Raw genomic sequence first — 14,916 nt, 5'->3', positions numbered from 1 at the left:
GGCGGCTGCCCCCCACTGGGTACGCCCATGCCTTGGGGCCCTTAAACCATATTGCCAACGGGACCCTTAGGTATCCAGTCAGCCCCTTCAATTTCGTTACTTTTATTATTAGCACTCTACTATTACTTTTATTCGTAGCACCTGATGTTGACAAAAGCAAAAGTACATGTTGTATACATGTATTCATTCAGACATCAGGAAACGGACAAATATACATACAAGATGAAATTGTGCCACAAAAATAGTGGGATTCCCCACAGTTAGCCTTTGGTGAATTTTTTAATTATTTAGTTTAAGCCTGAATCACACGATCATTTTTTTTTCGTCGCGAAAGTGATCACTATCGAGATCACTTTTCCCGTCGCGAAAATCAATCGCTCTTGTGATCATTTTTCTGAATCACACGGTCACTCCCGCCGTCGCTTTTCGCATCATTTCCAATATCACAGCTCGTTGTCATAGGACCCTCATCACGAAATTATATAGCGTGTTTGTTTATTTATGCCGTTCCCACATTTGTCAAACGTGGCGCTGCAATCACACCATACGGTCATGCTATCTGATTGGCTGATATGAGGTTTTAGTGACGGTTTTAGCGACGGAAAAAGCGACCGGACGAGTGATGAAAAATAGCGATGGGAATCCACATCGCGATCGCCATCGCGAAAAACAATTGCCGCCGACGATCATTTTGCGCAGTGCTCGCGATAGTGATCACTTTCGCGACGAAAAAAAATGATCGTGTGATTCAGGCTTTAGGAAGGATTTTTATTGCTGAGTACCTGCCAACCATGATCACAATGATTTACAGAAAAGTAAAGATAACATTAGATATCCATAAGATGCCTTTGGTATGCTACTTAAATGAGGAAAATTGAGAGATCTTTCATAGAAGTATGAGGTAGTAAATTTCAATCATAATTAGCCATTTAGTGTATTTATAGAAGCTAACGAGCATCTTTCGAATGACAAATGAAAATAATAGACTGATAAAACAAGAGGTGGTGGATATAAAATATATTATACAGAGGAATAGTGGAAATTACTGTCATGGTATAGCAGTAAACACTAGCAATTGATAATACTAGCTGTTGATACCATGAATTACTATTGCCATTCAGGTTAAACTGTGAGATATTAACTGTTGCAAAATCGCGTCATATAATTCATCTAAACAATTTTCATGAAAAAAATTATTTTGTCACCACTGCGTATTTTGGCAAGATTTTCTGACATGTTGGCTGCAGCTACTCCATGTTACCAAGCAATCTCATAAGTCATGTGGCTTTAGGAGAATAATAGGAGTTGGGACATCTAGTAATAATCTAAATAATTGCAAGACCATTAATAATTGTTACTTTCTTCATAATTTCAATTTTTTAAATGGTGTTATCCGTTGAAATAAATAAATATGATTAGGGCCATAATAACAATAACGTTTCTAATATGGTACCCTGGAAGAAGTGTTCATAATTATTACTACCAAAACATTCTCCACCTTTTACTGTACCACCTACTGCCAAATAACAGTGAAATGAATGTTCTTTAGCGGCCTGACGAAGCTAGCCTAAGAGAGCAATATACCAGTAAAGCAGGAAAAAATAACATATTCATTATATCTGGGACTTCACTCATTAACTTGTGATATTTAATTATTTAAAATGTTAAGACTATATTACCCTGAGCAATTACTCTTCCACTGCTGTTTTGTGTTCGCACCTGCAACTTATATACGCAAGTATCGCGATAAGAACAGAGAATTTGCTTGGTTTAAAATTGCGCGATTGCGCCATTAGCGTTTCGGATGCCAATTCCGGACGCGAAACCCATTGATAATAACTTATTATAAACTCATGGCTTCATTATTGTGAAAGGCAAAAATGATTGAAACATTATTTTTCGTTGTACTAGTCTTCCAGCAACCGTTGAAATCTTTTCTAGTTATTTGAAGTCAATTTGCTGTGATCTTTGGACATTGACTCAAGTAGTGGTAACTCTTCATTCAACCGGAATACCAAATGGTCATTGTAGTGTCTGATATTGCTTTGTGAGAATGGATAATCATTTAATTTTGCCAAGAAAAAACTTGAAATTTGTTGAAGTTAATTATAATCTTCCAGGGCGTATTTAGTGACTTTTGAATTTCTTCCTTACGTTGTTGTTCGTACAATTACTTGTCTTTTGGCCAATCACTTTTCAACTTATTTCGGCTTGTTCAAAGATTACAATATGTCGCTGGAGCAGACAGCATGTGAAGGTTAGTGATACTTGAAATCGAATGCTAATTCGTCCTCTCGTCCATGCTTTGATTTGAATTCTCTCTCATACGTTGAAAAGTGCCCTCTAATTAGTGTGGTGACCGTCATGAAATTCACAAATATCACCCTCCACGCCGAGTTTCTTTCGGAGTTTTCTTGTGACTATGAAATACCCCCAGCTTGCAGTTGCTTTTCCCGATGAAAGGTATAGTCTCTTGTCGCTTCAGGTTAAATTACAAAGGCCAAGATCATATGAGAGGGGCGAGAGCCAAGAGTCTGATCATTTGTGTTAAGCCTGAGTTCCAAGGTTTTAATCTTGGCCCGGCTCTGTTAGAAAGTGAATATTAAATCAACCGCTTACTGCTCGCCTAGTCACTCCGCCGCAATGACAGTGGAGAGAAACATTGATACATTGGACAAAATTACAGGTGGGTTACCTGATTAAAAAATTGCAATTTAACAGTTAATCCAGCAAGTTAGACCGAAATGGATCCGCTACCTCTCAATAACATTTAGTGCTCCTGACCATTTAGTGATGGTTTGTGATAAGCGTAGACAGACGTTTGGGTTCTAGTGAATGAAGGATTCAAAAACAAAGTGACAGAAGAAATATCATTACCTTTCCTTGTTCATTTCAAGCTCACGGTTGAAGGATAGAATTGCTTAAGAAAGCAACCGCATATTATTGTATTCAATTAAGTAACGAGATTCCTCAGTTTAAAATGAACAGGGCCCACGGTAAGTATCATTTTTGCTGGCCTGTAATCTAATTTGGCATTGGCTTTCTTTCCCCTGCCTTACCTCCGGTCTTTCGTATTCTTTTTTCAGTGCTCTTTCAATTTGGTGTATCTTAACCGATGATCGGATATGTTTCGGTAGATTTTCTTGTAGTGCCGGTTAATTATCCTTGTAATTTAATTTTAATCGAGTCATTAATGACCTTATTACATCTCTAATGTGATGACTCGTTAATACTTTCAGCACTAACTCTATTCTTCACGTGTGTTTGTACTCAGCCCATACCTCTAATTAGTTTGACTTTCTTTCTAGACTTGAAGGCTTTTGAGAGGCGGTTGACTGAAGTCATTGCATGTTTACAGCCAGCAACCATCAGGTGGAGGAGTGAGTATATTTTTTTTTTTAATTAGCTGTCCTGGAAATGAACTGAGATAAGTTTCTCGAGGTAGTATCGCATCACTCATAATGTGATGATCAATATTTTAGAGTCAACTGAGGTTATACATTTGTCTTGGTAGACTGGGGCCTAGTCTGATGTATTTTGTATTTCATGATTTTGACTTTTTGTAGAATTAATTATCTAATAGTGACATGACATAAAATTACTATTAATGAAATTCATAGGTGAGTGCATTTATGTGAGTTCTCCGGCTGCATTTGTCTGTAGTGAGTGACAGCAGTCTCGAAAGCACTCATGATCATCGCTGCAGAAACCTTGGCAGGAATTTCAATTCGTAGAATCTTGCTTTATTAATATTTATGGAACTTTGCCTGAGAGCAGAGTTCATAAGACTTCTTCAGGCTTTGGGCTTCTATGTTTTTTGGATTGAACTGTGTGTTAAGTTAGCATGTTAGGAACTGATTGATTACGCCTTTTTCCTTGACCGAGATTTGAAATTGAATCCCCCGAATTCTCATCAGGTACTCACCTAAGCTACCAATTTATCATCTTGTTGTGTGGTTCAGTTGGCTTCAAGTTTAACGTATCTAATGCCTACCATAGCACTGCAGTTGTGTCCCATTGGAATGCACTTTTTTTTTCATCTCCCTCTACTGAAGGTGGTCAACTTCCAAAATTTTTCTGTTGGCTTCACATGATCATCTGTTGAGTAGCAAAGATGATTCTTTGTTCTAATTGTGAGGCGATATATTAGACAAAAGTTCTCAGAAGAGAGGAGAAGACATGCAAACTTATGGGGAAGATGTCTGTGAATCTCCGAATAATGTTAGAAATATGTGCAGTCATCGAAGTAAGTGATTAGCTTTGCTGGGACTCCTGAAAGATCTATTAAGGCCTTTAAGTTGAGCATTAACCAAATTGTGATACTTAGGCAATATATATTTTCCATTATAAGGCGGTATCGATGAAGTTAATCACAGTTTGACTAGATTAGGTTGTGACCCTATGCAAGTTATTTCCCACCAAGAATGAAACCAGATTGAAAGGTTTCATGGGACAAAAGGAAGCTGGCTGAAAACACTGATTCCATGAAGTCAGCATAGACTGAAGTTATGTATGATGCTCTTGAAGAATCGACTATGGCTAAAATTAATATGAAATATGCACACTATAGTAGAGGAATATCTCAGCAGATTTTGATAAAACCAATAGTGGAAACTCATTCTCTTGCTATATGAAAATTTTGATGCTCTCACCTCTTAAAGTTTTCCAAGCAATATATTTAGCTTCTGTTCCAAGTTCAATCAAAACTTTGATTTACAATTCACTCACAGCCATGAAACAACTAGGAATATTGACCAGTACTGATGTTTACTGTGGACATTCTCTCTCTGATGAGCACATCAAGATTGGTCACTAATATTATTTGGGCAAAGACAGTGGTCGCTCTTGTTTAATTTAAATCCTAATCAGCAAAATTTTTTGATGAATGAGATTGATGTTAAACTAGTAGGTTAAAATTTAACCAGAGCATATTTGCTGGTGCGTTGTTGCTACAATATCAAACTTTTATTCCACAGTGTAACAAATTTTTTATCTTTCCCTTTCTTCTCTTTCCTTTTCCTAATCTTTCCATCTCTCCCTTTTAAAAGGGATTGATATTTTATGTATAAAGAAACCTATATTAAATTCGTATGAGAGTGAAGCATTAGAGGCTGATTTACATGATTTATCATGCTTGCAACCGTAAAAAATTTGTTATTTTGATGGGGCCTTTTAGTATTTATCGGTATACTGAATAAGAGTAGCTAATTTAAAAAAAAAATATTCACCATAAACTGGTACATAACAAAATACCCATTGGTCATTAGATAAATGTATTTTTTGTACCCTACCTCGCTACGTTTTGATGTTGCCAAATCTGATCAAACCTTCAGCTTAGAAAATTTTCCAAAAGTGTGTTCACGCATGGTAAAATGCATGACGGAAATCAGTGCCGGATCCAGGAAGTAGACGAGGGGGGCTAGGTGGGAGATCCGGGGGGTGTAACATCCCCCAGTAGTATGAGTCCAAACAAAATTAAAAATTTATCTCGGGTAAATTGGATAGCCAAGGGAGGCTATATATGTACGTATTGGTATTAGGAGGAAACCATGAAAAATATTTCATGTCTTTCGATTAGATTAGATTCAATGATGCGTTGGGGGATCAGCTCCCAGGACACTTAGACCTGTAGGTCCATTGTGCTAACCCGATAATGGATCACCAATAGAGGCCTATGTCCTTAGCAAAGGACAAAAGGTTCCCAATGGGAAGATCTCTTACCACCTTGGGCTCTATAAAAGGTGAGCCCAGGTGTCTATATCGAGTCCTCATGGTTGCAGGGCACTCGCATATTAGATGGGTGGTTCTTTCTTCTCCTGTCTCACACCATCAACACCTATCTGAGTCTGTTACCCCCAGCAGGTGCATATGTCTCATTACATGATAGTGTCCCGTAAGCAGGCCTACTACCGTTCACAATTGACTTCTGTTCATAAGGAGAAGTCTTCTCTCGAGTCTGGGAGAGAGCTCTCCTATAAGGGTTTTTGCCTGACGTATCCCCGGTGTTTCTTGCCAGATCTTTGAGTGTTAGGTCGATCCCCACACACTGATTGCAGCCATCCCCATTGAGGGGGCAATTTCATATCCTACTGAATCCATGAATTCCTAAGCTCCCATTAGTCCTTAAATAGGTCCACCTAGCGGGAACTTGGGATGAATAGTTTTTAATCCATATTTTTGAGGCTGTTGATTTTTTTCTGGGGATGGATACTTAACATATGTACTCATCTATTCATGGGGAAAAGTCGAAGTGATGGCATTGATAGGTTTGAGCATGTGCAGTAAAGATGCTTACTAGGATGCAGAGAAACTTGAAGATGCATACTCACATACTTTTTCTACCAAAAAATGTAAATGCCATTAACCCAACTTGATCTCTTTTGGTTAAGAAAATAGTTAAACATGAATATTTTTATGGTACAAAATAACCTATGGTTAAACTTCGTCATTATATGCGTTTAAAAGAATTGTGTAATTTATCATATATAATTAAGTTATTTTATTAATTCTTCATTGTAGAAATCTAAGAAACTTCTCAGTTATAGCTTGCATTCATTGCACTGTAAGTGAAGAGGGCAAGAAATAAAAAGGATATCAAAACGATTAAAATCCATAACTTAATGCTATGTGAGAGTAACGCAACCAAAAATTTCTAAAATGCATTAACGGAGAGGATTGCAAATTCAATAACGGGCAAAAATATGCCACTGAAGTTAATAATGATATAATAATTTTTAGATCAAATAAGTCCTCGAAAAGGAAAGCATTTTTATGTTTTAAAAACTTTATCCTGGTGATGCTAAAACAGGATGGTTCAATATAATACATTGATTATAGGTTTGCATGAATAGTAGTTATATCAGATCAGCTCTATTTTATAAGAGTTGCTACAATTCTGGTTATCAGGGAAAAAATATACCCCAAGGTAAAACATAGGGAAAATATAAAAATTCCAGGAAAAAGTGGTGCATAGGTGACTACATTTCTTCTCTATTATGTATCATCATAAGTGTTCATATTTTGTAATGTGACAATTTATGCTTTATAAGTATCTGGATGAAGACTATTTCCTACTGAAGCCCTTCCTTGTAGTGTTGGAATGTTTTAGAGAAATCTTCAGTTGTAGTTTCAAAAGCTTTTCATCCTCCCGATTTGTGCTTTCCATTCTGTCTCTCTAGGTTCAACTTGTACATAATTCTACCATTGTATTGTGCATATGCCATGTGCATCATTGGTTTTATAACTTATTTTAATTTTAATTTTCATTGAAAGGGGCTACCTGCTATTATCATAATACTAATGTTTTCTCTTATCTTGCCATTTGATGGCAATTGTGAGCTCAGAGGTTGTGTTTCAAGATCATAATTGGAAAAAGTTTTTTTTGGGGGGTTTTGGAGGAAGGCTGACTTGGATCACCTAATACTATCTTGCAGGCATATTGAGGGGTTTGAACCCCGTAGCTCTTTAGCTCCATGATTCATTATAGCTGTGTTAATTCTCTGATGACTCATTAGTATTTTGTAGTCTTTGCCTATCCTGTTCTACATGGACACTTGTATTATGATCTTGGTAAAATGTTAATATATATCAAAACTTTTACAAAATTGAGACCTATATTATATAAATGGCTGGTGTCCTAACACCCCCTGCCACATGCCTTTCAGGCGGTTTGTTGGGTAGTATGTAGATGTTGATGAATGGTGGAGCAAAAATTTTAACATTTACCGTATAAGCGTGTGTAATAGGCACACCTTTTTTCCCAGAAATTGCAGCCGCAAATGGGGGTGTGCCTCTTACACACTTTTTATCTTCCCCTCCTCCCTTTCCCCGGTCGCAAGCCCAAGAGGAACCGAGTGGCCTTGGCTTTCAGCGTGAGTCAGTCATCTAAAAACCAAGGTCAAAAACAAGTGGAAGGCAGGGGAGTTTCTCCCTTTGTGACGTATTTTTACAATGCTCCTGTTTGCGTTTCTTACTTCTAAGCATCGTGCCATCATGTCGGTACCTCAGATGTGAACATGGAAAAGATCGCGCAGGGTATTTCGCTCCGGAGGGTGCGCTAAATTTACTGCTACAAGTGGGCATACCGCGGCATTTATACTGCATGTATGTAGTAATCGCTTATCAAACGTAGAGAAACATGCAGTTATGAAGGACAATACCTGGTCAATGTGTACTGAGTGATGCATGCCCACTGCATGACCACTCTCAAATAAGACAGTGAATAATGATCTGTTAAGGTATATTTCTAGTGGTTTACCCAGGGGCTCTGGAAGGTCTTAGTTAACCTATCGTTCACAATCCCCTTCGGACATAGTCATAGCTATGGTGGCTTCTTAGATGATATACATAATCATGCTCCACAATATCTGTGCAGTTTGTGAGGAGGATCTTGACATTTTTGATTAGAAGTTATTATTTAAGGATGGATGAGGATTTGTTGTTAATGTATGAATTTTTCCTTGTAGTTCTCCTTGCTGTGGTGTCGATTTGTACAGCAGCTGGGGCTTGGCATTGGCTCTCTGATCCACAGACATCTGCAGTGTCATTTACCCAGTCATTATGGAATCATCCATACTTTACCCTTGCCAGTATTATTCTTGGTAAGTTAATGAAAATATTCGTCCTCTCTTAACTCAAGAAGGAATTACCGGAAATTAGATGGTTATTTTTTTTAATCCTTGTGGTTTTTGTTATGCTAGTGTTCTGTGTTGATATCTGTGTAGGAAATGCTGTTAGATCCCAATGTAGTAAATGTGCGCTATACTTCGCAATTGAAATGAGGGATAGTATTTTGGTTCATCATAGTGTGGAAATGGATGAAGTGGATTTTTTTAGAGTCAGTCATTCTGAATTACAACAAAAATATTGACTATTGAATGTGTTTATTTGGTATCAGAAACATTCCTATTGAAATGAGTGGATGAAATGAATTACTTTTAGTTCAATTTCTTCCTGTGGTCCAAAAGATGCAGCGTAGCTCTTTAATTTAGATTAAGTCCAAGTGTTCCTAAATATGTATTATTTTATCTAGAATGTATTTATCTTGTCTACTCATTCAAAGAACCCGCATACTTCGAGAATATAAATGCTAAATTTTCCATAGTAATTACAGGCCTCTATTTCTTTATAACTCAGTATGGGTTATAACAGATAGATTTTAATTCAGGATAAACGTCAATCACTAGGTAAATTGTATGTATGTGATCTTGTTCCAGTTTTTCCTTTATAACTTCGCAGCTCTGAGCAGCAGATGCTGTAATTTTTCACCGCAAATGTGAAACATAGTTCATGCATTGCTATTGTATAGGCTTCATTTCACTAATGACAGCAGGTGATTTTAGGGTTAATGGGCTGTTATTAGCTGTAGTTTTTGCTATTAATTAATTTTTATTATGGCCGTTTTACACGGAGCATGTCATTGCGCAATCAAAATTATGTCGAGTAGAGCTGTGAATTGCTAGAACGCAAGCGAGAATGCATGGATGTAAGGCAGCATAATATCCCCTGCACTAATTCCACGCTCACATTCTCACAATTTCAACAATTTTTTCCAATGGATGTCGCAGTGGTAACCATGAATATTATTCAGAATATTCTCATGAACTGAGCAAAAATGCCCCTAATTTCTACTCAAAAATAAGTATCGGATGTGAAAATGACAAGTTGTGTGAGAATAAATGTCTGAGTACCGATAGAACAAAAGCTGTATATATATATATAATATAAGTTTTCTACCTCTCCCCGGTTTTTGACGGTAGCGGTTGTACGACGTCTTTGTTGCAGGACCCAGCACTGCAGGGTTTAGGCTTTACCCTCGGAATCTGGGAGCAGGTACCCTGACTCCTCGTCTTTTATTACTCCTCTTAGCAGTAAGGGACCGTGGTCATGCAATTGTTTATCCAGTCAGTTTTCGAAATATTTATTCTTTTCTCAAGAAAAATAAACTGAGAATTGAATTCTTTGTCTTTTGAGCTGCGTTTACAATTTTTAAACGAAATTCTACGATAAATATTAACTTATTTCTCGAGTTCTGTGTAAATATCAACATGGAAATTGTTGCTGCATTAAATGCATTAATATTGACCTTAGAACTTCGTTTTAAATTTGACAATGCTCAGAAAAAAATGAGGAATTCAATTCAAAGTCTGCAATTTATGTGCAAGCAACAATTATCCATGTGCTAAATACATGTAACCAATACATAAGTTGACCACGAACCAATGCCGCATGTATGGTCGTAAACCCGGAAAGGAGGGAGCACAACTACTCTCGGAGTCTGAGATAATGCGGAGTCCCAGCGGGGAGGGGTCGAAAAAGGTTCTGCGAGACCCTTCTTAACAAATGTCCTCCAAAAATGCTCCGTACCACGAGAAAGAAGAGTCTCTTGGGGCTCAGTACAGTAGTCATGCTAAGACGAAAACTCCGCCTTCTCGAAAGGTTAAAAAGAGATGTCAAACTACATTAACAATATTGACGGTTGTCAAGGGGACAGTGGAAACGAGACTCCAGGGCGGGCTCGCAAGGATACACTCCTGGGGCAGGGACTATAAGCGCGAGCTTTTCTCCTCTGCACTGTCAAGGGGACAGTAAGCCGAAAACACTAAAAGTTTAGAAATTTTATGAATGCTTTTTGAGAAATGAATCCAGTGCTAACCTGCGCAATGACATGCCCCGTGCTAAATGGCCTTTAGGACCATCAGTGGAGAATTTAATTATGTACTTGCTTTTGCCAAGAATGTAGTCCTCTAAGAGTAATTTATGAGGTAATATATTCTTTGTTAAGGTAGGCAAATTTTTTCATGTTCCTAACCATGAAATATGTTTTATCTGTTGTTTAAAATTCTATGAATTGTATGGTGTGGTGAGACATACTTTGTAAATTGATGTTGCTTTGTAGGAGCTTTGGGGCCCTGAAACTCAATATTTATGTGCAGCTAGTTATTATAAGATTTCAAATGGGACTTACTGAAGTTTTTGAGGCCAATTCCCCTAGGTTGAATGAATCCCATTCTCTTTCTCTTTGCAGACAATATATTGGTTGCCTTTATTTGGGCCAATTGTCCTGTCTATTGTAGGACATAAGGCTGGTAACTTAGGTAAAATGGAAGCAAAATTATTTTATTCATTGTTATTTATGAAGAGACAGGTTGATATGCAAAAGTCAAACATCCTCCGAAATTGAGGATGTCAATATGTGATTTAGGAGGCATGAATAAACATCAAAGACTAATACTTTTTAGACTAATCATATTGTTGCTTTGTATGGACTGTAAATAGAAGAACTATTGGCCTAATGTGCCTACAGTGGTCTTAAATTATGGAGTATGGTGCCATCAAAGCTAAAATGCCTATGCTGAAGAGCTGTTTTTCTAGCGAAGAAATTTGGAAAACTCCAAAAGGCTTGCTTATGAACCAAGGGATCCAGATTAATAGTAGCTGGCTTTTAGGGTACCTACCTATAGTATTGACTACATATAAGTATTGTCACTAACGTAATTACACAATTTACTTACATTATTTATTTTTTCACATCATGCAGTAATCCTGTTTGTGATGGGCATTCACAAGAGAGTGATTGCTCCTTCGATCATCACTGCAAGGACACGTCTCGTCTTAGCCGAATTCAACATGTCTTGCGACGACACAGGCAAGCTGCTCCTCAAACCGCGTCCGACCACAAACACTTGACCCCTTCCACTCTTTTCCCCCGGGTGACCTGACAGTTCCCCTCCCCCCTACCCTTACCCCTGCCCTGCTCCGCCCTGTTCCATGTTTACCTCAAACTTAAGCGAGTCCCGAGTTTGCCTCGTGGCCCATGACGTACCTGTCGGTGCTGAAGTCACCTTTGAACACTTCTCAAAGCAAAGGAGTAGCTGTCAGTTTCCTGGGAAGAAGTCCAAACGCCACCATTATGATGCTTACGTAGAGGTGCCGCATAAAGTAATGGACTGAAATGTGCTCATAGCCTTAGTTGGCAGACTTGGATGCATTACTAGTTTTTTGCCAAAACTGTTTGCTGTTTCCTCAATGCGTTTTGGTGCTGGTTTTACCTTGACGGATGGACAGAAGTATGGTCAGTGCTCTGTTTTGTGTCTAATGCCTTCCATTGTGTATACAAATACCCCTGTTGATCCTGCCTGTGCGTACTTTTGACTGAATTTTTGGTGAGATTAAATGTTGTAACAATAGGAAAGGCAGGCATTAGAGCTGTTTCCATTAAATGGCATATTTTAAATTTAAAACACTGTTATTTAGCAGTTATTGAAAGGGTAGATAAGTGAGTGGATCAGAGGGTAAAACTGAAGACTTAAGAAAGTGACGTGTGAAGTGTGCATGGTTGTGTGTAAATAGTGCCACAAATTTGTAAATATTTGTTTTAATCTAAGTCTCTATCAATAAAGTTGAATTTAAGAAAAGTAATATTTCTTCTAGTGAATGTGCCCACCTTCTGAAGTTGGAGGGATCTGGATTAATTTTTTCACCTATTATGTGATTGAATCATCTCTAATACTTGCATTCAAAGACAAAGACCTTCTACGCAAGGTGTCTGAAATGCAATTTGTTGGGGAATGTTTATGCTTCTATGTCCGATAGCAGAAATGGTTGCAATTAGGCAGTTACGAGTTAATCATGCTGAGGAGAGGGAAATCAGTTTAATTTATTAATGAAGAGAGATGTTCATGTGAAGGCTTCCACAATGAGAACTTAAAGAGAGATGATTTTATGATGTGCAGCTCAATTGAAATCGTTCGACGAAGAGGTATGCTATGAAAAATTTTCTGCAATGACTTCAGTTGGTAAATTTTTTTCTTGTGATGCCTTCATGGTAAAAATATAGAATTGTGTACCTCTAATTATAAGGGAATACACACTCCTGAACATGCCTTCATGAGCTTACTAATTTATTTTCATGCTGTCCAGTGTTTTTCTCTCTAGTTAATGTCCCAAAGTCTTGTTACTTTCCACCAACCGTGTGTTGTGAGGAGTTAATTCTACAAAGTAACGTTAGGTTTTCTGAGCAAGGAATATTTCTGTATATGTCTAGCTGGGTTTGGTCTGCATCCAGTTGGCAGTTAGTTTTCTTATTCAAGGTAGGGCACGTTATAAAAGGTGGATGATTGGACAGTCCTCGTTTTGTTTTGAAGTTTTTCAATTTTAGACTTATTACCGGCAAAAGGGTAGTTCATGCTTGGAAATATCATGGTTAAAAATGGTTGTAGGCATTATTTCTGTGTAGGTGGTACAAAGTGATATATATTACTATTTACTTCTTTTGCCATCATCAGAATTATGAGTTATTCTACTAGAATGATATAAATGTGGCGTTGATTGAGTGCTATAAACTTAGAACCTTGCCATTTCCTTACGGCTGCTATGAATTAATACAGTAACATTTATGAGCTGCTTAACCCTTTCGCGCCGGACCTTCGTTGAGGGAAATTCTTCCTCAATACGAGTCTCTTGAAAGCTTTCTTTACTCCCCTGTACGAAGCTATTTTGCGTCGACTGAAGGCAGTGGTTCCCTCCCTAACCATTTTTGGACCCAACTCAGTGGGGCGCCGATCCCTTTCCTTGGCCTCTGTCCCAGATCCAAGAAGGATTAAAAGCCCCTTCCTAGTACGAGTCCGCGGTCAACTGGCTAAAATATATGCAAATATTCGTTGCTTGCATCAAATTTTTTACATTCAAAATGAATTGTGTGTTTTTTTTCTGTGCGTGCAGAAATTTTAAACAAAGTTCTAACGTTGATATAGACGGATTTAGTATATTTACAAGTTGATCTATAACTCCGTTGATATTAACGTCAGAATTTTGTTTGAAATTTCCATGTGGTCAGCAAAAAAAGGAGAATTCATTTATAGCATTGGATTTCAAAAGTAAGCAACAAATATTTTTTTGGAAAACACACTGCAAATAACAGTAGTTGACCACGTGGAGAGGATAGGAAAGGGTCGACCTGAGCGGCCGAAGAAGGGACTGGGCTCGCACTAAGGCGGATCCCGAAGGGCGACCGCAACCGTGGGTCTATTGTGTCCGCCACGGTTACTTTTTTCGACCTGTGCTGCACAGGTGCGGCATTCGTTGGTTTGGGAAGGAAAATTCACGCCGCACAGGTGTGGCATTCGTTGTTTATGGAAGAAAATCCTCGCCGCACAGGTGCGGCATTCGGCGCGAAAGGGTTAAAAGGACTATTTGTTTTAGGCTCGTGGCTGATCTTAAAGCCTCCGAGTGCATCCACCTGGTTGTGGATGGTGGGTAGACCTCTAGATATGGAGGTTAGCTGTGAGGTAAGAGTTTCCTCATCGAATAAGCAGTCTTAGACAAAAAGCAACGGCAATTAGAGGGTCTATTCTTGGGTAATGTGGGCCATTTAAATGATACATAAATGTGTGACGATGCTGTGACTTGGCAACTAGAGGCCTTCTATTGTGCCTCTCTCATCATTGAGGGGAAAAGGTTGTAGCTCTTCCTCATTTGTGTTGAGGTGGAGACTATCAATCGGTACAGCTACACACATTTCACTTAAGGTGTGGTAAAATTTACTTTAATGGCTGCAGTACTGTGAAGTGGAAGGCACAGTAAAACTTCCACATTATTATCCTGAGGTGTTGCAGCTACTTCACTCATTTTACATTATGTCGTGATGGAATTCTCTTGAGGAAATGGTGAAGATAGAAACCAAACCCATAGCTACTGTAGTAGTTCGGGTCTACATGTTTATATCAGATCATGAAGTTGAAGAAGTAGTGTATTGTCTCATGGACTGATGTGCAACAGCATGATGCACAACAATGTGACATTGTCGGAATACATTTTTAACCCAAGACATCTTCCTATGTAGATTTTTATCCTCACTGGACAAGGTAGTGTATTGCTGTTTAATATTTAATGCCACAAATAAGCGTAATAGGGTGC

General features: G+C 38.2%; 1 protein-coding gene across 5 annotated transcripts; it reads left to right on the top strand.

Moving 5' to 3' along the window:
• The first annotated feature begins 1,846 nt into the window (after nt 1-1,846).
• On the top strand, nt 1,847-12,420 carry LOC124163628 (nuclear envelope phosphatase-regulatory subunit 1-like). 5 transcript variants are annotated; one of them, XM_046540659.1, is made up of 6 exons: nt 1,847-2,257; nt 2,486-2,686; nt 2,898-2,996; nt 3,309-3,380; nt 8,466-8,600; nt 11,540-12,420. In XM_046540659.1, the coding sequence occupies exons 3-6, from the start codon at nt 2,981-2,983 to the stop codon at nt 11,686-11,688; spliced, it is 372 nt and encodes a 123-aa protein (XP_046396615.1). In that variant the 5' UTR covers nt 1,847-2,257; nt 2,486-2,686; nt 2,898-2,980; the 3' UTR covers nt 11,689-12,420. The 5 variants fall into 5 exon arrangements, with proteins under 5 accessions (XP_046396615.1, XP_046396612.1, XP_046396613.1 ...); XM_046540656.1 differs by lacking the exon at nt 2,898-2,996 and having other exon boundaries at nt 1,848-2,257; XM_046540657.1 differs by lacking the exon at nt 2,898-2,996 and having other exon boundaries at nt 1,848-2,257; nt 2,470-2,686.
• Nucleotides 12,421-14,916: the final 2,496 nt, after the last annotated feature.

The sequence above is a fragment of the Ischnura elegans genome, chromosome 8 (genome assembly GCF_921293095.1).
Source record: "Ischnura elegans chromosome 8, ioIscEleg1.1, whole genome shotgun sequence".
Classification (NCBI taxonomy): Eukaryota; Metazoa; Arthropoda; class Insecta; order Odonata; family Coenagrionidae; genus Ischnura; species Ischnura elegans.
Note: the sequence above shows the minus strand (reverse complement) of the source record. Positions and strands in the feature narration are given on the sequence as shown.

Bases quoted from the DNA above. Each gene is read 5' to 3' on its own strand.
- LOC124163628 (XM_046540656.1), top strand. From the start codon at position 2,644: ATGACAGTGGAGAGAAACATTGATACATTGGACAAAATTACAG. The intron at 2,687-3,308 runs GTGGGTTACCTG...CTTTCTTTCTAG, and splicing joins TACATTGGACAAAATTACAG to ACTTGAAGGCTTTTGAGAGG. The intron at 3,381-8,465 runs GTGAGTATATTT...TTTTCCTTGTAG, and splicing joins AGCAACCATCAGGTGGAGGA to TTCTCCTTGCTGTGGTGTCG.